Source organism: Cylas formicarius, unplaced genomic scaffold (genome assembly GCF_029955315.1).
Source record: "Cylas formicarius isolate icCylForm1 unplaced genomic scaffold, icCylForm1.1 PGA_scaffold_2__14_contigs__length_35257938, whole genome shotgun sequence".
NCBI lineage: Eukaryota > Metazoa > Arthropoda > Insecta > Coleoptera > Brentidae > Cylas > Cylas formicarius.
In genome coordinates this window covers 23,888,220-23,913,872 of record NW_026844319.1, presented here as the reverse complement: position 1 = coordinate 23,913,872, position 25,653 = coordinate 23,888,220, and the positions used below count along the sequence as shown (strand labels likewise).

Genomic DNA, 25,653 nt, shown 5'->3' with positions numbered 1-25,653 from the left:
AGGGTAACATTAAATTTGTGAACATATTAGCTTTAATAATTATAACAAATTCTACATGGTATGAACATCCCGAAAATTGTGCCAAGTTTGCTGATAAGAGTGACATGTACGTTTCTGACGTTTATTCTAATTTCCTTCTAACTTTATAACTGTATTTTAAGGGCACCCCTTGTTCGTGAATTTGAAAGCAGATATTTTTTGGGCATCGGATATACGAAATAAGAATTTCAACATTGTACAAAATACTGTGAAAAACAAATGAGATACACATTACTGCCTGCCTTTATTTATTCTTTTCAGTACTCTGTATTATTATGTAGGTTTGTTTATCGTTAGTCCAAGGTTATGAGGAAATAAATACAGTCCGACGTTGTGGCAAATTAAACAAAACTATAATTTCTCTTATTTACACTGCACCTCGTACGACAACTTCGTCGACATTTGGTAAATGGACAATAATAATTAGTTTATGACCCGTCTTTCGTCTTTTTCGCGTTACCCAAGTCTTTTATGTCTTTTTCGGCCAAGCGTCGTGACCTACTTTTAACCTTTCGTCAGTACGCATCAAAAACTAGTAGTGAACCCCAGGAACCACCGCCAAGCGCCGTCCTTTTCACATCCGTTAAAAGAAATAATGTAAACAGAGCCTTCTATACTTGCATGCCGAAATAACAAAGAAAGAAATACTGTGCTGGTAAAAAATAAACTAAAAAAAACTATTTTATCTACAATTATAAAGTTTACTTCTATTATTTGCCCAAAAAAGGTTGCAAATGATCTTGGTAAAATGTTTGTGTTTGTATGTTAATTAATTATTTAATGTGCAATTCAATTTTGCCAAATGGTAACGACAGATAATGGTGGGTTATAAACATATTTTGCTCGATATTTTGTTACAGAATTTCGTGATTTCAAAACATTTAATAAATCATTTTAAAGAACTGTTAATTTAAAACACTATTCTATGATTAGATGGGCATCAACATGTCAACAAACAAACTCTAAATTTTAAAGTCTCGCCATTCTGTGGAGATTAATACACATTTTTATAAAAATTATATCTCAATTAATTAAGTTGCTATATTCCCAGTATACTCTGGGCGACGTCTTATTCACTCCGAATTCATTTACATGCGGCCACCCTCTCGGGTTCATCGAATAGAGTAGCAATTTCCTGCACTAACGACGCCCTCTTCAGGACGACGACGTTTCGTCAATAACTGTTAACCCGTTTCCTGATTAAACGTCTGCTCGCTCGAGAGAAAACGATCTTTCAACCACGACAATCGCAATCGCCGTACTTAAACTTTATATACAGTGTCATACAAAAAAACGAAAATTTAAATGAACGATGGCATAGTGGCTTCTTTAATGAGAATCTGAAGAGCGCGTTAAGCAGTAGCAGGCCATTAAAAAAAACACACTTCTTGCAGCGTACTGTAAAAACATTTCATCTGTCTTACATTTGTTTTCTATACACACAACGACCAGACCCCAAGAATGTCCAGAGGATTATGATTAATCCAGCATCGGAGTATTTGGAATACGTCAAGCTGCTGTTCAAAAGGAAAAGACTTGATACCCGACTCCGGTGCTTGAAGTCAAATTACAATGTGCTGTTTTACGTATGTACCCTAGTTTAAACAAGTGTGGCGGGTAAGAAAGTAACTCATATTATTTATGTTACCTTTGAACCTTCGTTCAGGAAAGCCGGTGTTTTACAGAAGTCAAAAAATTATTATATGCGAAAACTAATGCAGTCTTCTGCAGAGACCGATACTCCAAAAGACATCTTTGAAATGCTTCTTTAAACTAGGAAAAAGAACTCTGAAATTAAGGACCAATTAAAAATTGGAGAAGCATTCATAAACCGCGCTGCTTGCATTTGTAAAATTGATTTGTCGAGAAGCTGCAAGTATATGGCTATAGTTATCCAAGTACTAACGCAGGTTTAACGCCCCATTAACGGAACAATTTGTTTTGTGTTTGGATTTCCAACTAACTGGTAAGCTTTTCCTTTAATGTTGAAGACCTGGATGTATTCAAAAGCTGAATCGAAAACGATACCAAACGATATAACGTCCAAACGCCGTCACAAAGAAGAAAAAGAACGCATTTGTTTTTGTTGTTGCTGCATTCCGATCTAAATATACACGAGATAAGCTCCGGAGGTTGAAAAGTTCATATTCATCAGAATTAAATACGGATCTCCAGGCAAATCCAAGATAAACAAAAATGCGGCAGTAAAAATTTATAATGCCGCTGATATTGTCGTCTTATCTCCTTATCGGGTAGGACAAATGTCCTACCCGTGTGAAAGGCCCCGTAAGATCGGCAGAAATAAAATTTCGATTGATGGTCTTTTATCTACCAAAACTGATATCGTAGCTTTCGCCAATTGTGAGAATGCCCAATTTAAAACAAAAAAACTTACAAATTGAATTAAACAACTGTCAATTAACAAAATTTTTATCAAATGGAATGTTTCAACAATTGATAATAATAATTGTTGCAATCATAATGAACAATTTCGTTCGAAATACAAAGATAATTTCGACCAATCCGTCCGCTTCTAGCGTGTTTTGATTATGGTTCCTTTTTAAAAACTGTTAAAAAACTTCTTTCTAAAGGATAATTTCGCTTTTTGAATACTTGTTTCAATGTATAAAACGTAATATTATTGAAACCAAAGAACGCAAGTTATTATCTATCCGGTTCACTTATTGTCAAAAAATATTCCGCACTTTTAATGACCTTAATTAATGAAGAATGTTAACAAGTTATGAATCATTTACACACAAAGTTAATAAACTTTAAAATAGACACTAAGTATAGGACAAAGTCGGGTCTAAAACGGCACAATTCACACAATTTACCGAAAATATCCGAACGCAACCAACCCATCACTAAATGTTAGAACTAACTTATTTTTATTATTTTTAATGCTTTTTCCGAAAAAAGAAAAAATAAATGTAACGAGAGACATATTTTAGTATCAGTCAGCGAGGTCGATTGTGTTCTGCCGCGTCTGCAAATGTCTCAGGATCAAGTATGCGAACAGATGACACAAATAGACAAAGATGAATGAGCGTCTTTGTACGCACGGACCTTTATGCTTGGCTGGCGTATAATCGAAGACGGGAGAACATACATTTTTATTATTTATAACCACCGTCAGTAAAGCCTAACCAACATTCAGTGAAAACCTGGCCAAAACCATATTCAAATTAATTTTAATTGGGATTTTATTTGTTTTCGACAAACAAAAAATGTTGTACGATTGCTCTATATTTTTTTATTTGGTTCTGGGAATGCGGGCAATATGGATTTTGTGAAGCAACTTTTTTTTAGAGTGGGGATCGTTTTCTTTGTGACCCAGGTTAATACTAACTAATAGCACATGAGGAGAGACGAGAAATCCTTTCAATTGTTTATCCTCCTTTCAGCTAAGTAGGTATGGTCTGTTCATAGATATAAGAAAGTGACTAACTGATACGAATTAAAGAAAGTCCCGGGCAAGCTGTAAGAATGAAACATGGCCGAACCGGTCCGTACTTTGCTTAGAATTGAATTATTTGGGGTTTTGTTAGGAAAGATAGATCAAAAATAAAATTATAAATTATGGTTATTACCTACTTAAATTACGTAAAATTATTCACATAATATATCAGTATCACTATCGCCATCATCGCCTGTTCTAATTATTATTAGTTCTATATTATTTGCAATATGGATATACGATTGTTCTACTTTTTCTATATGTTTAACAGAATTTTCTCAACTTTATGGAGGGATGTTAAAAAATTAGGTTTCTATAAGCTTGAGGCCATTGGAGTTAACACGGGGAAAAACATTGTTACGACGAATGATTTCAGTTGGTGCCAAACATGTTCAATGGGATTAAATATACAGTGGAAAGGTGGAAGCCTTAAAACTGTATGCCCTAGATGTTTTGCATAATTATCACATACGTATTCCTTTTGTAGGTTCAAGCTTTGTAGAACCTCAATTAATTGCTTTTTGGTACAATCTTCGTGAAAATAAATTTCGTTATTATACATGTAGTTTTGGATTGTTGCTTTTGTGTCACATGAGGAAGGGGTTTTAGTTACTGTGATAACTTGCATTGTCCTTACAATTACGTTATTAGGAGGAATGTTCGGAACTAGTTTGTTTTCAAACCAACTCTCAAATAAATCAGCGGTGGTGTCTTCATGGTCATCCAGAGAAGAATCTTTAATATTTTTCGCAGACAGAGAACCATCTTTAGAGCCAGCATGCAAAATAGTTATTCTTTTACCTCTTTTGATTGCGCGTTTGTTTTACACTTATCATAAGTGTCGAACCAGGTTTCATCCAAGTAAATTATTGACCTTTGTTGTTCTCTGTAAATCCTATTTTTTTCTAGATATTCTAATACTGATTGGTTAACCGCGTTTGTCTTCGGTTGGGATGCAAGTAATAAATCATCATGATCCCGTCGGGAGGATGTTTAAAGTTTACACCGTGTCGGCCTGCTGCGCAGTCTTTTTCGCATATCGGTAAACATCGAGTTCATCGCCTCGGGGGAGATTTATTTTTGTAATAGGAAACGATTTTGAACGCTCCGACCAACACTCACTCACTCTTAATCCACGGTAACCGAACAATTCCTTATAAACGAAACCTTGCAAATTGCTACTTCCCATTTTTGAACCGTTCTATTGCGCAGAACTACGGAAAACCATACGACCATAGAACAACAACGTAATGCTGTGGCGTAGTGGTGGAAAATTCTGTGTGTTCAACACATTTCTGTAAACAATTTTCCATAAAATGACCTGACCCTGTATAATTTGCCATATACTTCCGAGTATCGGGTAGACGTATGCGAATAATTTAAGCAAATAAATAAACGAAGAAAACTCGAGGCGGCCGATTAATTATTGCTATAAGCGGACGTTTTTCTCGGGTGATTCACGGTGTTTGTTTATACGCCGATCGAATTAGCCGCGAAATGCAGAACTCGATATAATAATTATTATTCCGAGTGACAGTTTAAGGCCGAGCCGCCATCATTCTCGCATTTATTTTATCAATGGGGCCTCGAGTATCGGTCACAAAAGTGCCGCCAAACTAACAGATTAAGTCATCCAAAAAAAAGTCCGCTGATATTTTGATTTTTTTTATGGTCTCAAAGAAAAAGGAGCATTACATTATTTAATATGGTATATTTCTTGTCTTTATGACTTGTTCCTTGCTGTAATTGAAAATATTTCATAATGCGTAATTTAATGAATTTATACATTCTACATACCACACCGATAACATGCATCTACAGGCTGTTTCATAATAAATTGCCGATCATTAAGACTGCGATACATTAGATGATTTTAACAAAAAAAAATATGTTAATGTCCTCAATCGCTTTATTTTTATATATTGAAATAAAAAACGACTTTTTCTCATTTTCATTGAAACAATCATTTGTGACCGACAGTGCATAGAACTTGTTCAGGTGAAAATTATTTTTCTACTTTCGTCAGTAGCGTCGGGTAAGCATGACACTGAATATTTTTATGGTAAAAGATGATACGCCACTGTTTTTTTTTTATAAATAAATTACATTTTTCAAATTGCGAACCATTTTTTAGTGAAAATCGTTCAACGAATGGTTCCGGCGAAAAAAATAAAAGACAATAAAAACCCTTTTTTAATTATTAGAATTAAATTCAAAGTTAAAATAATCGTCATTAACGGTGTAATAATTAACAACGTGAACACCGCTTCTATACATTGTAGGTATATGTGCGGCAGTATTTGATCAAAATGTGCATAGATCGCATTAAATTTTGTACCAAAATGCCATCGCCATTGGAATGACGTCATTTAAACATTTCTTTTATTTCCTACTCGAAAATACCTAATCCATTGATCAGGAGTGCCGAAAGTGTCACTTTAAGACATCAGTCAAATTGTTGTGATGGTTAAGTCACTCAACAAGTGCAACCAGTTTATAAACGCTATTTTACCTACGAGCGGAACGAGTGCTTAATAAGCGAGTTAAAGACAAGTTAAATACAATAGTGTATTGACGGCTGATATACAGGATGTCCCACAAATGCATAGAAAATAAGCCTAGGTTACGCACCGTTATTTGTTGTGGATTTTGCCTTTAAGTTATTGCATAAACCGTAGATAATCCGTTTTCTGGTATTTTGCCAAAAAATATGTGAATTGTATTAGTCTGACAAATGTAGTGCGAAGTTTACTTTTTCTACTCCCGCCTGTAAAATACCTAATTACACACCGATCTAACGTGCAAGAAGCGCCACTTTACCACTTCAGTTTCGTTTCCCAATGATCCGACACACTTGGGAGCACGGGTTTGAGAGCAATCGGATGGTTTCGGAGATATTTCCCACGATTTGAATTTTGACGTTTGTCAATTCTGACAAGCATATGAGTGAATGTATTCGTGTTGTTTTGCGAAAATGTACCCAAAAACCAACGGTCGTAGAAAAAGTATCGTATGCAAAACGTTCGGTAAACTTGAAATTTTTTAAGAAAAATTTAGACATTTCAAACAGCATATTATTTTTTAATAAATTAATTAATTATATTAACCCACACAACCAAAAAAAAAAACGTAACCTCACGTGAAAATTATTTTAGGTTATGCGCCTGATGCCCAGGCGTAAATTTTTAATTCAATTCATTGATACTTTTCGGTTTACATACTTCGTTCCAAATTTCTTATACTTAAAAGTCATGGCTCGAGCGAAATGTGATTTGTCGTCGGGTTTGTTTCGCGCAAACGATCATTGGCCGACGACGGCGCACGTTGGCGGTCCTCCGCGTATTTCCGCCGTCATCTCCCCAGCCCCCGCGGGCAACGGAACCACACAGCTCGGAAATTGCGCGAGTGAGAACAATGGGCTCGTTTGTAATGATTTCTACACGTACCGAGGCGAACGCGCGTAGTATACACGGTAACCTGTATTCTTGCGCGAATGGAGCTGTTGAAAACGGCTATTGGGCACGCTCGCGCGCACTGGCTTACGGAGTAGTCGGAAACGCACAAAAATATACGCATCGATTAAACAGGACATTTATTAACTTTTTAAGCCAGGTCCAGACGGGTAAAGCCTGTTCATAGATATAAGAAAGTGACTAACTGATACGAATTAAGGAAAGACAAGCTGTAAGAATGAAATTTGGCCGAACCAGTCCGTACTTTGCTTAGAATTTAATTATTTGGGGTTTTGTTAGGAAAGATACTAAACAATATTTATTTATTTATTTATTTATGTATTTATGTTTAAATCTAAAATAAAATTACAAATTATTATTATTACCTACTTAAATTACTTAAAATTATTCACATAATATATCAGTATCACTATCGCTATCATCGCCTGTTCTAATTATTATTTGTTCTATATTATTTGCAATATGGATATACGATTGTTCTGCTTTTTCTATATGTTTAACAGAATTTGCCCAACTTTGTGGTTTCTATAAGTTTGAGGACATTGGAGTTAACACGGGGAAAAACATTGTTACGACGAATGGCAGATTTCAGTTGGTGCCAAACATGTTCAATGGGATTAAATATACAGTGGTAAGGTGGAAGCTTTAAAACTGTATGCCCTAGATTTTTTGCATAATTATCACAGACGTATTCCTTTTGTAGGTTCAAGCTTTGAAGAACCTCAATTAATTGCTTTTTGGTATAATCTTCCTGAAAATAAATGTCGTTATTATACATGTAGTTTTGGATTGTTGTGTCATACGAGGAAGGGGTTTTAGTAAACTGTCTACTGTGATAACTTGCATTGTCCAATCAACGGTGGTGTCTTCATGGTAATCCAGAGAAAAATCTTTAATATTTTTCGCAGGCAGGGAAAGTCCATTTGGAACCCAACCATCTTTAGAGCCAGCATGCAAAATAGTCATTCTTTTACCTCTTTTTGATGGCGCGTTTGTTTTACACTTATCAGTTGAGTCAACCCAAACCTTTTCCGTGGTATCATAAGTCTGGAATCAGGTTTCATCCAAGTAAATAATTGACCTTTGTTGTTCTCTGTAAATCCTAATTTTTTCTAGATATTCCAGTCGCCATTTCCGAGTTCTAAAAGATTCCATTAAAACTTGCCTTTGGTCATTTTTTTAAAATCTAAAATCCATGTGTCGAATACACTTCCATAAGGTAGTTCTGCCACATCTAATACCGGTTTCATGTTTTTCAAGCCTCCTAATTAAGATATCTAATGTAGGCACACTTTGTTCCTCGTATAACTGATGAATAATGAATAATTTTAAGTAATTTAAGTAGGTAATAATAATAATTTGTAATTTTATTTTACATTAAAACATAAATACAATTTACTTACTTACAATACTTTTCTAACAAAACCCCAAATAATTAAATTCTAAGCAAAGTACGGACCTGTTCGGCCATATTTCATTCTTACAGCTTGCCCGGGTCTTTCCTTAATTCGTATCAGTTAGTCACTTTCTTAACTATCTATGAACAGACTTTATACTTTCTACTTCTTAATTCACCTAATGAATCTCCACATCACCCAACAGCTCAAAGAAAAAATTCATCTACTAGCACACTGACTCGACCTCCATTTCCTTCACCAAACTCTGAAACCACTTTAGTTTCATCTCCCATCCCCACTTCCATGCACTTCAACCATAGTCCCGAATTCCCTGGCTACTCTGAGTCCAATGCCAGCAATGCAATGACTTGCTTTCATTGTAAGTTTAATACCTTTTACTAAAAGTTAGATACATTAATTTTAAATTCAGAATCATTTTTATCTTATAACTTGCTTTGTTTTCAAAAACTAAGTTACGGTTAATATTTTTTGTCTTTTAATTCTCCCACTAACACTTGGCAAATATCGGGAAGTATAACACTTATGGATTGTTTGGAAATTTTAAAAAGATACTGCAAACTGCTATACGAATCCCCAGTTGCCAAAAACCGTAATGTCACTGAAAATCTATCTTGTACTGAAATAGCCTTTCTCATATTGGTATTTTGTTGATCCTTTTTTTCATTGCCACTAGCGCCTTTGTCTTTTCTTATTTTTTAAAGCAAAATGCATTTTTACACGTACTCAAAATTTAAATCGACGTGAACCCACAAAAATCTACCAAATCGGATGTGATGTCACAACGCAGTATTGTCCCTTAAGCGAACGAGGTTAAAACACACGACCTATAGCTTGTAAGAGTTTTGGTTAGTTTAACAATTCCTTCCGGCCGACATTTAACGCATTGCGACGTCACAATGCGTTTTGCTGTGACGACATATTTAACTAATCTTAATAGAAATAATTGTTTACCGAGAAAAATATCAGGTGCTTTCAGTGTTGCAGTGCGCTTTGTAAGTCACGAGTTTATTTGGTGCGAACGGAGCCAGTGTTTAATAAACGATACCGTTGACCACACTTGTTGCATTATATACTATTAACCTAAACAATCAATTAGCCACTTCTCGTAAAATAAGGTGGTAAAATTAAATTTAGACCTAGATGTTTTATTTTTCCGTTTTTTTTCAGCATGATATATTTTGAAATGCCATGCCAAATGTCTTTAATTTTTTCATGGCAAATACCTACGAACATTTGTGGGAAAACTGAGAACTAATCTGAGCGAGCCACTGCATTTCACTCAATAAGTGCCCTAATAATGTTTTTATCTGAATCAGAAACTGCCATATATGTATAAAAAAGTTGAAAAATTGAAAAACAGGTTAGACAGGGTGCTTCAAAACATACGCCAATGCTAGTCTTGAGATTAGTCAACCAAAAAAAGTATATAAATGTTGCTGCAGAAATGATGAATAGCTTTCGCGATGTGTTGAAATTTGGCGTTGTTGTTAATGATGATTGGCTCAATTTTCTTTAACTAGATTAAAATTGTGAAGTCTTAACGTTGTACGCCACTGACTTTTTTAAAATGTTTGTTATTAACTTGCAATAACGAGTGAAGAACTGAAAATCATGAAAATTGACAATTATTTCTTGGACCCTTCGATCACAGTCACAGCAAAATTAGTTCAATAAAATTAACACTAAAAAAAATTATGGAAATAACTACCATCAGCTTCGTTGCAGGCGTGTAGCCTACGACCTAAGGATTTTCGAACTCTGTTACAAAAGCTGTTATAGAAAAGTTTTGCTGACTCTAGATCTAGTGAATGCGGTCACTATGTCGCGCTAGCCGACTGTCTGTCCGTAACGATGATAACCGCCGCGCTGGAGAATTCGAGTCCCGATCTACATCTCCTACAGAAAGCCCACTGCAAGTTGCACTTCGTACTTTTTGATTCTCTTTTCGTTTATCCATTTTGTTAATTAAATTCTCTGTACCGCGCTTTTCTTTTTCATTAAAGTTCTTAACCAGAACTTCGAGTTTAATTTCACTTCCGTTTAAACTCCGCAGACAAAAGCCAATTTTAAAAATATATATACACCTGGAAACTAAGTAACACCCTGTATATCTTGGTCGATAGTGAAGATATCGTCCTGTTCTCAAAAATCAGGCCCACGGCAAGTAAGTCGGTTTCGCTCTATCTAATTGAGAAATAGGTTTATCCTTTTAAAATTCGCGAATTATGACCATCCTGTAATGCGAAGTTGCGTCGATGAATTGCGCGCACGCATAGCCTTGATGGCAATCGACTTGCGATGCATGCCGCATAGTTGCGACGTTGCATAAATCTAACTCCAAATTTGTCGAAAAGAATGTCGTAAACGATTACCATGATAATGGGTTGCTGATTTATACCGTCTTATTACACTATTAAACGCGCTGAATGTTTAATTAATAAATAATATATTTACGACATTGTGCGAAACATTGTTAAGTGTAACGCAATGTACGCCACCGCCCCCGATTTTGCTGATTACGAGCAATTGATGCAAATCTTTGTTTTACTGCCCGCCTATCTTCCTGATTCACCAGCGTTTTTGGTTTATTAGCATTCGCAATTTCGCTAACGTCTAACGTAGTGTGGCCATTGAAGAAAAGGCCTTAATTGTCTTTTTTATTCAAATCCTTTTGGTTTTCGGAAATACCTTGGTGTCTCGTTAAATCAACATACAGAAGCAGCACAAAGGTAAAATTTAAGGAGCATGAAATCGATAACTAACTGGAAAATGGATCTTGGTTTTTCACAACCACTTTAAATGAACTCAGCCAAAAAGAAAATACAAAAATGTTATGTAAATTGTTAATGACAAATGTGAACCAATGAACTCCACATAAATTAAACTAAATCCACTAAACATTAGAGAAAGGCGAGGCAAATTTTACAATAGAAAAAAACGGCCAGTAATGAGGATACTTGTCTATTCCTTGCAGATTTATATTATAAATAGGAGGATGGGGTGTTCTCGTTGTTTGATTGCTTTATTTACCGATATAATCTAAATGAAATTATTTGCACGCTATTTTCTTTAAATATTTGGATAAAATAAAATTTATAATTTATTTTTTTTTATAAATTGAATTGAAATACCTAGGAAATTTGAAATAGATATTAGCTAACATTAAAAAAAATCATGAGTAAAAAAGCAGTGTGCATATGTTCAAGGTATTACCAAAAAAAAAATACATACCCATATTTAACCAATATTTTTTATTACTTTACCACGTCAGTTTCGTTTCCCATGAATTCGAGCCACTTCGAAGATTTCCGGGATTTTGCCGCACGGATTTGGGAGCAATCGGATGTTTTCAGAGATATTTCCCACGCTTTGTGTGTGTATTCGTGTTTTGCGAAAATGTACCCAAAAACTAACGGTCGTAGAAAAAGGACCGTATGCAACACGTTCGGTAAACGGCATTTAACTCAAGAGTTTATTTGACACGAGCGGAGCGCAGCGGAGCGAGTTTTTAATAAACGAGTGAGTTAAAAAGTTTACCGAACGTGTTGCATAATATACTATGTCACTCGTTTATTAAACGCACACTTGGTGCATAATATATTATTAAATTGTTGCGACAACTAAATCAATGGGTAAAAGTGGGATATTGCGGCGCTTGGGCCAAACAGGTAAGTAGATTTTAGCAACTACGATTCCTGACTCATATGTCCATATACCACCATATTCCGCTCCTACACGTGTGCTATACCTCCATATACCTTTTCTGAACCTTTCCTGTGCCTACACGATCTACCCTCAATATAAACAATATCTAGTGTTGTGCGCGTATGTTTAAAGGCGTTACTGTACGAAGACTCTAGCGATTTTTTTTTTCAGAAATAAATAGAGCGATTAAAAATAACAGTGTTGTGCGAGCCTCTTAAAATAAAAATCCCGAAATAGGTAATTTCGAGAAATCTGAAATAATTGGGAAGTGTTATAAGGACGAGGGGTTCGTACGTATACAACGTTCGTCGATGTTTTTATTTTCCAAGGTCGAGGAATTCCGCTCAAACACCGCTGAATCACTGAACGCTCGGCACGCCAGGAATGCGTTTATTGTTTGTTGTGTTCCTTAATTATTAATTAAGTTCTGCGTTGTAGGCGCGCACGTAATGCGGATCGAAAGTTTCCACCGCGTTGGAAAGTCGCGCCGCGAAACGCCATCATTAAAAAAATTAAATGCCGGGCTTTTCAAACTAGAGCCAATAGTGTCTCGGACGGAAAAAAATTTAATCTACTTGGGAAGTAAAATTTTCGCTTGCGCTGTATGGGTTTGCGTTAGTATCGCTTTAAAAAATACTTCGTTTAATACCTTTCGCGATTCAGCACCTTTATGGATTAATCAGAGCCTTCAATATTCCCAAATCCAAAAAAAAAAATGCTCTGTTGGAGGCATGGGTAGGTAATCCAGGATATTTTAAGAATTAGGCATAATCACCATATTTCGAATGCTTCTTTATAATTTTGTTTTAAGGTCCAGGTTTCACTAGCATACCATTCTGCCGATTCTTGCATTGCCTCGAGAAGTGCTTGTAGCTCCTCTAGCTTTTCAGGCAATATGACAGTGACGTCGACATACTTTATGATGTTAATATTTTCTCCTCCGATTTTTACACCCTCGTTTCTGTCCGAAACCGGTTATTTGAAAATTTCTTCAGGTAACCGTTGAAAAGGGTTGGTGACAGAACGCGACCCCGACCCACTCCACGCTTAATGGGAATTTTCTTTTTGGCTACCTCATGTACTTTTATGCTAATTACCTGGTTATGCCCTTCTTCCGTAGATATTTAAATAATAAATCAGGCTGTATAGTCGGTCTCAATCTTCGTCGTACTTCTCTAAGGTTTTGCTAATAACATATTTTTATTTAGATGGGTACAATCTTGTTAAATTACAACTAAAAAAAAAAAACAACGACAATAAATATATACAATAAATTTATAATTCGTTTTACTATCAGAGTCATCATTGAGATTAATTACAATGGGATTTATGTTGTTTTGTATATAAATTTTAGTCCTCAATTTTTATAATGTGCTGTACTGAATTTTTCCAACTGTCAATTGGGATATAATAATAATAATAACAATTATTATTATTATTATTTAAATCAATAAAAATATACAATTTAACGACTTTTTGTAATTTAAACATTAAATAAATATTAATATTCTTAATTACATTCTTTATCAAATTTATAACACTGGAACTTAAAGTAGGGGTAACATTTTCTGCTCTGACTGTTGATTTTATTTGGTTCCTCAAATGCTCTATGGGGTTAAATATGCCATGATATGGAGGAAGACCTAAAACAGTATGTCCAGCCTGTTCAACGAAACTATCGCATACATACTGTTTTTCAAATCCAAATGAATTTAGGACTTCCAAAATTTAAAGATTTTTCCAATTAAATATCATTTTCTAACAAATATTCCTGGATTTCAGTTTTTGAACTTGATGAGGCTGATGCTTTGCATAGCAGACGGTTGTGGTAACTTACGTTATCCATGACAATAACACTGTTATTGAAAATATTTTTTTAAAGATTGAAATTGATTGAAATCAATTTTCAAAACAGCAAGCAGTTTAGGACAAATCCGTCTTCTAACCCACCATGTATTATGGTGATGCGTTTTCCTTTATTTGAAGGTGGTTTCGTCTGACAGTTTTGAGTGGAATCAACCCATCCTTTGAATACAGTGTCGCGTGTATCGGACCACGTTTCATCAAAGTAAATTATGGATTTTTTGTCTAATTTATATCTTTTAAATTCTGCTACAAATAGTAAACACTCAAAAATTTGCTTTAACCAATAACAATAGAGAATAACAATAGCCAACACCATGAAGATTGAGACAGACTATACTTGATCAAAAGCCTATTCGAAGCCTGTGAAGCACATTAGTTCATAGGGAGTGCATTTAAGTTTTTCAGTTCAGCAATGCAAAAAAATCCTTTCAATCACCTTTGTCTGCAGTAAAACCGGTTAAAATTCTACAAAACACCGGCTTTAACATGAATTTCATCGTAATCGTATTGTTCTTGCGAAATTTCCGACACACACCGCACACAAAAATGCTTTATTGTCGCTTACGCAGGTAGAATGAGCCGGTCCAAAATTTGAAAAGTAAATTTGTAGTACTTACGGTTACGTTTGTTTACCGTCAACAACGCCACCATCGGAGAATAAATTCGCCAAAATTCGTCATTACTGGAACTACTTAGGCAAAATATTAAAAAATTTTGCCGATTACAATGGTAACAACAGGTTCTCATATTCTCAGGCTAACCAAAACTATTGACAATGTCATTTAATTTTAAAAATACAAGGAAATTTATAATTATTTATTGTGCGTTACGTCTCCGTCGCGTCGTTCTGAGAACTAAATCCGGGTATATTCTTTGAAGAGAAAACGTCCTATTAAAAAACGCTTACAATTTGATCAAAATTAAATATGATTTTGCTTCATTGGTGCTTTTCAATAAATCAATTATTGAAATTGAATCATTCAAATTATAATAAACAGATAATAAAATAAGCATCACTCAACATAATTTTAAACGTTTACAATAAAAATTTAAACATGTTGTAGATTTAAAACAACAGGCCATCATTATAAATTGTAAGGAAAGTCTTTTTTTTTTCTGTTAACGTTATCGACTAGAAAGTACTATTTTTTAGATTCAGGCACATGCAATATTAATGTAATAAGTTTTTTTATAAAATATATTATTTTTATTGGAGTTAAATTTACCGCGACATTGAATTAATAATATCAGTGTTACTTAATATAAAACGAAGAGATTTTTTCAATCATAACAAATGCCTTTACTTAGGATTTAGTAATAAAATGAAATAAAATTATTAAGAATGTTAGGTGTGGTCTTTCACCCCTTCTTGGTTGAACTGTTTTGTAATGCTCAATGTTTCTCTAGTCCATATATCATATATGAACTACTCTTAAAACCAACAAGAAAACGGTTACAAAAACTTGGTGTTCACTGCCTAAGAACACAAGCAGACTACAGAGAAGACGCAAATGACCGCTTAATCCCTTTGTTCTATTGACTGGTAAAAGTGCAGTGCAGTGACAGCAGACCCTTTTTTCTTTTTAAAATATTAAAGAAGTATTTTAGACGTAACAACCGACCGCAAATAAAATATAAACGTTCAAGTTTGATTAACATAGTCATCTTATTATTATAAGAGAACCGAAAAATATCCTTTTGTAAGCAAAGAATAATTGGTTTTGAACATAATTTCGTTTAATACCAATACGCAATACATTAAATACAGAAAATAAGAAAATGGCTGATGTTTTAAAGTGACCAAACTTAGCTAAAATGTTATATTTGAACGGCAGAAAACAGTTGATTTATTACAAGGTGTGCATTCTTGCGCATTTTAAAATGCATTTTTTTTCTGATTTGGTAAATTGGACGTCACGAACGCATATTAATTTATTACAAAATACATGTTATTTTTTAAAAATGATAGATATGATTATTTAAAATATTTTGATCGAATTTGACCCATGTAAAATCAACATGTCTGCTAGAAGCGACAAAACGCCTATGCTATTACTTTAACTCCATGGATGATTTTTATAAAAGCTTTAGAAAAAGACGGACAGGACGTTACTAGCGTCCAAAGAACGCGGTCCCGTTTAAAAGTCAATTAAATTCTCCCATTAAGATATCCGGAGCCTTCAAATACATAAACGCCGTTGCTTTTCGTCTTTTTTTCTTCATTTATTAATTACAACAGGCAATAAATCGCATCTTAACGGTCTCGTTGAACCATTTTCCTTTGTTGTGTTAAGGCCGTTAGCATATCCACTCCCGATAAAAATAGTCTAGAGGTTTTCTCTCGCACAAAGTTTATAAAATATCTAAAAATATAGCGTATGAAAAGCGTTAAACTAAATAACATCGAATTTACACACCACGAGAGATGGCGAATGAAAAAAAATTAAGTAGCCATTGCCGCGGCTCGTTAACGCCCGCAATTTTAAACGAAAATAAGAGTTTTCGGTGCGGTCGCATTAAATCCACACTTGACGCCGCAGAAAATGATCGCAAATTAACCGAAATCGCTTTTCGATGTCCGGAAGCAAATCACAATGTTGACGACACGTGGTTACCATTAACATAATTGAGTACGAAACGCACTACAAATTGTGATTTTACTCGCATATTCCCTGCTCCACTTCTATTGAACTAGAATGGTCAATATGAACTTTGAGGCAAATCTTATGTAGAGTGAGATACAAATATTTAAATAAAAAATTGACTGATTACCAAAAACTAATATCTATTTTATTTCAGTAAAAATTATAGCGGTAAATGAAGTAAACTGAAATCACCCCACTCTCTCATTTACATAAATAAAGAAAACGGTCTACATATATTGTAAAATTTGCTTTAATTTTCTATCAGCCAGGTCAACTTTTTCCCGATGAAATATGGCGTTCTTAGAAGTAGAAAATAATATAGTGTACTGGTTAGAAAATAAAATTTATTACATAAATATGCATTTATATTTTATAAGTTATAGTTTTTTAGGCAGTGCATTACAAATGGACTTTTTTCTATACAAAAAAAACTGCATCCCAACAACGTAAATCCAAATTATCAAAAAAATGCAATGAATCTGAGCAATTCACGCAAAACATTTTCTAAAACCTGGAAAATGTGTTGACATTTTTGATTTTATGAGAGGATTCTAAAATTTTAGTTTTATTTGTTATCGATATGTGATCACAAAAATGTATGCTGAGCTGAAATATAGTAATACAGTTGGCACCCCTAATTCGGATGTTTGACATCTCGAAAAATTCGAAGCTTCGTTTCATTGTTTTTTACATTTGTTCTTACATAGTTTTCACATGTGCGAAATTCCATCATAATCCAACGTTACATGGTCAATAACCGTTCCTTCGCTAACATTTAAAATTTCGAAAAATTATACATAAATACTTACCAAATAAGCCTAACCCAATAAAATGTTATAGACCTCAATATCTACGAGTTTTCACCAACGCATAGCGATACGTATGTTATAGTAAACGTATGCGTGAGGTTCCGTTTGCCGGAAGAACGTGCAAGTATACGCAGAGAATTATAAAATGGCACTTCCGCGTGTTCCAAAAAACTGCATGTTCGGCAGTAATTGTAACATGCTCGAGTTTTCTCACAGAAACAATGGAATGATTTTTAATTTGCAGTTTAGTTAGACAGAGGGCTTCACTCCGGCTTTACCGGCCGTTTGTTTTCTGGAATTTCTGTGAGAACGGCCGCGGGTCTTTTGTTTATTCTAACCGATGACCTTGACCGTCTTCGCGGCCGCCATGTCAGAATTCGTGCAAGCAATTTACGAGACTTTTACGACCGATTTCGATCAACTTCCGGTTTTTGATTCACTCCACACCGGAAGCCTCATTTTCTGGAACCCTGAGTTCAAGAATTAAAAATGTATGTGCGGTTTGTCATTATAAAATAAAAACAAAATACTTGGATATACAAAAGTTTAAGTTTCATTTTATGACAAGATTAGATTCCACAATTTTATGTAAATAACAGACTCTTTCCTTGCACCGATCAAATCTTTTTTTTAGATATTTAAAGATAAACATAAAGGTGCAACATTTATTATGTCGGAGTTTGTGTTTAGGTGCACACATTGTGGTTCTCAAAAGGACCATCTTGTTACAATCTAAGACCAATTTTAATTACATCAAATTTCAAAACGCACAATAATAAATAAAATATAATCAATTTTGAGCTCAGGATTCTAGAATTAAAATATTTCCAATTATTAATTAATGACTATATAAAAACAATTTGCTAGTGGCAAGTCAGTTTTCAACAGCGAAAATTTGAATTAAACCCTTGCGCTCCTAAAACAAAGAATCACCACTTTATTCAGTCGGAAACTTTTCTTATCAACGACAACAAAGTATAACAGTCATAACCCAACAGAAATTGCGTATGGTTAGTTATAACGTGATAAAATTTCTTATCTCCGAGCGAATCTTATCTTTGGTGTGATTTGTCAACGTCGCAGGTCCATTTCTGCCTACTAAATGCAGTATGTATATCGGCCGTTTCCAACATTTTCATAGACCTAACGCAAGGTAGAACCCTTTTTTTTCCGTTTTCTAGACTGCTAAAATCGTCCCTTAGCCACTCTGTATTATGCAAAACTAAATTCAACCTTAAAATTGTGTCAAACCAGTTTTTTTTTGCTTACCACTACTCGAATTTATACAAAGACTTCCTTCTTGAATAGTTAACCAGAGAAGGCGTGTTCAATTGACCAGAGAATTGACCGAAATAAGTATCGTATTCGGATATTCCTTGAAGAGGGTTATCGTTATAGGATAAAATAATTATAAAATATATATTATTATTAAATAATGATTGATAACACTCTACAATTGCAAGATGTTATTTAAAACAACAAGAATTTCCGTTTAATAAACGAGTCCCACCAATCTGTGCGACACACATAATTATGTGAATCTGTTTCTTTTAATGTCTTACCTTGGTAATAACATGATTGAAAATGTTTTCTGTATGTTTCCTATGGAGTTTTCCTAGCTTGTGATTTTCCGGGTGATTTTCATTATTCTGGAATTGTACTTTTAACAGGCTATTTACGTTGAGGGATGTCCAAATCTATACAAATCTGACTTAAAAACATTACTAAAGGTAACGTTTTGCCAAAATTCCCTGGATTTGTTAATGTGTTCTCGGGCAAATTGCAAACGTTTTTTTTTTTTTTTCGATGTTTTTCTGAAATTAATGGTTTCCTCCAGCATGCAGCAGTTTCTTATCGTTTGAGGGCTAACATTTTTTGAGAAAGAATTTTACCAATATTTTTTCTCTTTCCATAAATCTACTATGATTTTCCCTTTACTTTAAAACCACTGACTTAAAAGTGGCGTCAAAAATAAACAAGTATAACTCATTTGTTTAAGCGAAATTTGATACAAGCTGAATTGATAAAATATTGATAATTGACGGTTCTACCTGCAGTTCTGAATACAGAAACTAAAAGAAAACTGAAAAAATACTATGTGTACTATACTGTGTATACTATGGGGATCTTTTTCACCGACTATATATAGCTGTCTAAGATTGACACGATAAATGAGAATTTATTTGCTTATAAAGAATATCTTACGCTCGCCTTGAGAAATTGCTTTTCTGAGTCGTGGTTCTTATTTTCTTATAATAAATAATAAAATTCAGCTATGCCATACGTAAACAATTCTTATAAAAATCTGGACCACGTCATTTATTGATTAAAACATACGATTCAGTTCTCCTTAGTTACTATAATAGAATAGTTTTTTTTTCAAATTCGTTGTCAATTATCAACTATAAAACTGTTCTGGAGCTAGCCAATCGAAATCGGCAAACCAGCTGGGCCGCGGTGACGTCAGATCGACGGCATATACTCGAGCGCTTTTATAGTTGGAACGACTTCGACGCGATCTAAAAAATTCAAGTCGAAGTCGAACTTAAAAAAGCGCCGCGATTAAGATGGAATCTGGTCGAGTGAGGTCGAGGGGGAGCTGCCGACAACCGCATATATTAAAACCTAAACTCATCTCCGATGCCCGGTTTGATAGTTGGCACTTTGGCTTCGCGTCTTTACGTTGAGCCACGCCACGCCACCACGTCCGTCCGGAATAATTGAGGCTAATTATCCTCCGGAGCACCCGAAGAAATTTTTGACGGCAGAAACGGTAATTATGCGCATCGAGTTGCGTGTAATTTTCGAGCGTTTAACTTAAAAAGGCAATTAACGCCGCGGAGAAGAACGTCACCGGCAAGGTCGGCAAAGTGACGACGAAAAAAATAACCCTGCACGCAGGCTGGCATAAGCGGGACGTAAAGAAGTTTCCTCGACTACGCACTACAATCCATAGGATAAAGCGTAAATTTATAGTACGTTTGCCTGACTGGTGAAAATTATTTCTTATTACAAGATCTTATTTCTTTCTACATTGTTATGACCGATGTTTAATAGCAATATTGTTTATATCTAAATTCCGTGGAGGTGCGGTCTACTTTGATGTTAACCTCCTTCAACTGGAACAACAGTAAGAATTATTCCCGTTTATATTCCTAACCTTAGAATTGCTTACTTCTTAAAATTGTGTGCAAAATATCGACTTTTGTCTTGACTAACCAGAAAATGAAGAGGAAATTTGTCGCGGAGCTTGTATTTCACCAATAAAATATCTCCTGGCCTCTTTGTTATTCGAAATAAGTGAGCAAACTTTTCATTCCGTACATATTAACCATTATCGTTGTGAGGCAGCCGTTTTTGAGAATTAAACTTTCTGTATATCAGTCTTTGTCTTAGTCTTTCCTTCCCAAGTGATTACATGCGCTACACGATCAGGTCATTCATGTACAAGTCGCGGTCTAGCTAGACTAGTCGGGAATTATCTACTCTGCAGTGATTTTCACAGAATCATATAGAATACATAAAATTTTTTAATGAGTGAAATTAGCGAAGCATCTAAAGAAAGTGATCGGTTTCAATGCAGATTAGCATTTCATTTTTATTAAATTGGTCGTTTTAGATTATTACAATCTTTATCAGTTCTTTCGCTGTTTTCATGGATAGCACATTCATGTATAAGTATTACATAATATCAAAAAAACTAAAGTAGTCGTATAATACTGACTAAAAAAATTTACGCAGAAAAGGGAATTAATTTTCCGCGAATGCCCCTAAATTTCATCCACTAATACCTAAGCCCGAAAATATTTGAGAAATTATTGATTATTTTGACCGAAATGGTGAGCGAGGTGGTAATTTCAATATCTTAAGTCAAAGTAAATCTTTCTGTATAACTAGTTTACCACAAGATTATTTATTTATCGCAAGGCCATTTATTGATTTATATCAAGATTACGTCCTTGAGGTAAGTACTTTTAGAAAGATCATGCTCCTTCGATTCAAGATTGCGATTATTGGACAGAAGGAATAATAATTAATAATAAAGGACGCGCTTTTGTAAAATGTGAATAGCCAAAAAGTTGGTTGGACATTCAAAGACAGCCTTGATTTAGGTCCAACTTCCAATTTCTGAACAGCAAAAATGTATTTTTTATGTTGTGTTTAATATCCCTACCAAATTATACTTCATCTTGCCTCCTCCGAATTCACAATTCACAATAAAAATAAGCGGCGATTTTAAAGTCAATCTTTGTTTCAAGAAAAAGCATATTTATAAAAATAACAATTTTATTTTTTTTTTAATACGAAGAAAAGTGCACCGGTAAAGACATAGTGGGGCGCCCCCCGCGGCCGTCTAAGGCACTTAGGCCACCAGATGGACCCGTTGTGCCCCAACATAGTGGTGTAAAAAAATATAATATGTAACCAAACAACCAGTCAAAAAATATGCATGTAATAATAATGAAAATTATTTGAACCTCTCCAACCAGGTATTATAATTAAACGCGCAACGAAAGAACTGGTCTATAAAGAGCTGGGCGAGTAAATATTCAAGTTCATTGGCAAATTGTGCGATGGTGTTGGCTAATCTTGGTCTGGTCGACAGTTAACCTTCCCAGAGGTTGATGATCTGTTGACTATTTTATCCGAACACGCTGCATATTATGTAGATAGCGACCGTGTGTAAATTAGGCAAAAATAGCGACTTCTCTCTAGTCCAGCATCGCCATGCGTTGTAATTTCGTTTTTAAAACAAACGGATTTGGTATTAAGTGCTCCGACCGACTTGTTAAATTTTAAACGACCACAGTTAAGTGGAGAATTCGCGGAATGCGCTGTACGTAAATATATACCGAAATTGCAACGCTAATTATTTTTTACTGATGTAAACCGTTAGAGAATCGTGCGTAAATTAATAAACGCGCCTTCATTTTCGTAACTGAAAAAGTCGAACCGATTCGGAACAGTTTTGGGCTTGGTCGACAAATAAAGAGCCAGACGGTCACTTCCGTTACATGTTACGCACAAAAGCCCGTCACAAATTAAATTTACCCCACGATAAGGACCCCACCCACCCGCGGGAGCGATGACACAAGCAGGAGAAATTTCAATTCGACAAGGGTATTTTATCGAGATATAACAACCTTCATTACAGCATTTTGAAGTCGGTTGCCCATTTCTAATGAATTGGTGGAAAACCAAAATCATTTCGCGTAGGCTTAATGTATCCACGCTCTTTGTGCGCTGGCAAACCAGATATTAATTTTTTCTGCGGAATACTAAATAATTAATGAATTCATTATTTTAAAAAGTTCCTTCCAAAAATGATGTACGGGATCGGTCAAATTGGCTGTCATTTGTTAAATCCAGGTTTCCTTGTGGTTTTTCCTAACTTTACTATTTTTTATCTAAAAATGGCAAATTCCGAAACAATTAAATTAAAAGAAAATTACAAACATACAGTGTTTTTTCTAAAAATATAATGAAGCATTAAATAACGCAGTGATGTAATATGATTTATCTTGTCACCCAAAGAAACAGTTTTAATTTTCAACGCAATTATTATCAATATCGGACCGGAAATTAATTGACGTAAAAAATTCTGTGGGATTTCAATGCACCACAGCAAACCTACGACAGTTTAACATTTCAATTAAAATACTTGCATGCCCGCAGCTGTCGATTAATCTATCGAAATTTTACAGTTACACGAGAAAGACATTTATTTCAATTTAGTTCTGCGACGTAATTATCAAAGAATTATGCTGGTAGGAGGAAAATTACCCAAACTGTTTCCTTAGAAATTACTGCTCCCAGTTGGAAGGAAAGTGTGGTTTAGGGTTGCAGTTTTCAACGAGCTTTCGTTTTACGAATTTTGTTCCGCTTATGACTATGAAAAAAATTCAAAACCAAAACCGAATCGATACAAGACCGTCAACGAGCAAAATGGCTTTAGTTCCGATTGGAAATGACAGATCCCCAGATAACAAACATGGCGGACACTTGCGTCGCATCCGTCCCGATCGGCCCTACGGTTGAACGATCCCAATACATAAAAAATAACTCGGGTCCCCTCCCGCGTAGCGATTCGTATTAAAAAATCTGGCGCGAATTATACTACAACCGGCGTACTTACCTCGTATTTGACGCCAGCGAGCCTCAGCCAAGTCTCCACTTTGAGACAATAAGGCGACATCGAAGGCAGGACCGGGGTGCGCGAGAATTGGTACAGATAAACGACATCTTTCTCGTAGTTGGTCTTGTGGACGATCACCTTCGGAGGAGCCGCTTCCTTCTCTTTTTGCGCGGCGGTCGCGTCTCCGCCGGCCTCCTGTTTGGCCTCTTCGGCCTTCTCAGTGGCCGCGGGAGTTTCCTCTTTGATTTCTTTCGTTTCGGCTGCGGGCACGTTATTTTCCGCTTCCGTTGCCATCGTATTCGAGTCCTCTACTACGTCACGGGAAACGACGAAACGCGAAACAGCGAACACACAAGACAATAATGAACAAACACAACGACTTTAAATAACGCAGTACTACCGTACCCTACGACACGACAACGTCCAATGTGCCGCTCTCGAGAGAAGAATCGAGCACTGGGCCTCGACGACTTCCAAGAGAAGCGCGGCGTTGCCGAGTTGTCGCGGCGTTCTTTCCAGTCTGAATCACGATTCGAATATATGGTTCGATCAATTTAAACTTGCCACGGACGTCACAAAACGATTACTTAAATCATGATTTTAGCAAAAACACAAATTAGTTTGCCATCGAGCCATAGAGAATCTACAATTCTGTTTTTCATTAGTTATCTCTATGAGTAACCGCCTTACCCCAAGAATTAATGCAGTCAATTTCTATTATCAAGCGGAAAACGAATTGCTTTGGTAATTACGCTGCCAGGAAAAAACTTAAAATCGCAAACTAAAATTTCTCTTATAAAATTTGCTGACAATTTCTTTAGCCGTCCATCATTTGTCGACTCTGAAGAACACGAAGAGGATATTTTTATTTATTTATTGGAATTTACTGGTTTAAGCATTAAGCGACGAACGTTTTTCATTTTACATACAATCAAACGACCAGGCGTCACTTTAGCTGTATCTTAAAAATATCGACAATGACGCAGGATGTAATGTGCATACCAAGATAAATTGATCGAACAATATGTATAACCCCATGACAATGCCGGATCGATTTGAAGTCATATATTTCACAATTTAAAGAGCACCAGAGAAAATTTTGACAAGTCTATATTAACTATTTACACATTTCATATTTTATCCCTTTCCCTTTATTCCATTATTTTCGTAGTCAAAAAACACTCCACCGACATTTCGTGGGACGCGAGGTCGCAATTATTTTTCCCATCTGGAAACGGGGAAATTCGAAATCAACCGGCAATGCCGCGTATTCTTCGACGCGCGTTCCGATCCCTTCCGCCCCCACCCCCAACCCGTTACCATGCACATGCGACGAGCCCCACCCTTGCATATGCGCTGCCGAAGTGTCGCCGTCTCGTGGCCGATGACCCACACGCATACAAGCAGACGCACGGATCTCGCTGGCAACGATTTTTTTTTTTGACACCATTGTGACATTTATATACAAAAGCATGAGCGATCGCGACTTTATGTTATTAGCGAAGTAACAAAAATTACCTTTTTTAAAATAAGACAGTTTTTGGAAACCCGTTAAAAAGTCTCAGGATACGCTCTAGGAGGAGCAGTTTCGCTGTGAATGTAACAAAATATTGATAATACTCGATATTTATATTTGTCTTTTTTTTTCTGAAGAAAATTAATGGATTTGCCCAAGAGGTAGAAGAAGTAACTAACCAATACTAAGTAACCACGACGATGGGGTAGAGTAACCATTGCACGTTCAGCCCGGTTCCATAAAATGTAGAAATCGGTTGATGTAAAATAGTGTTTTGTATATTTGTTATCTGAAGTGATAAAGGCGCAAATTTGGGAAATAGTGAAATGTAAATGGATTTGTGATGTTATTCCATTATGTATATGTTAATACGGTTTCCGAATGTCTTGTATTCACGCTGGTAACCAGGCCAGATGGGATAGGATATAATTGCAGTAGCCGTTAGCAGATTCGGTCGTCATTTTATGACTATTTAGAAGCTGTTCCACTGTATGAATATGTTAAAAAACCTGGAAGATGATGCATTAGTCCAGACCCTTTCATTCGGAAGACATTCTTTAGGAATTTTTAATTATAATTACTATTT

General features: G+C 35.4%; 1 protein-coding gene across 2 annotated transcripts in view; it reads right to left on the bottom strand.

The window, feature by feature from the left end:
- The window catches only part of LOC132698181 (failed axon connections), a 46,352-nt gene extending 22,348 nt beyond the window's left edge, over positions 1-24,004 (bottom strand). For both annotated transcript variants that reach the window (XM_060664113.1, XM_060664114.1), the window contains exon 1: positions 23,552-24,004. In XM_060664113.1, the coding sequence (XP_060520096.1) occupies positions 23,552-23,845 (294 nt within the window). In that variant the 5' untranslated portion in view covers positions 23,846-24,004. The remainder of the gene's footprint in view (positions 1-23,551) is intronic.
- Between the last annotated feature and the right edge of the window lie 1,649 nt (positions 24,005-25,653).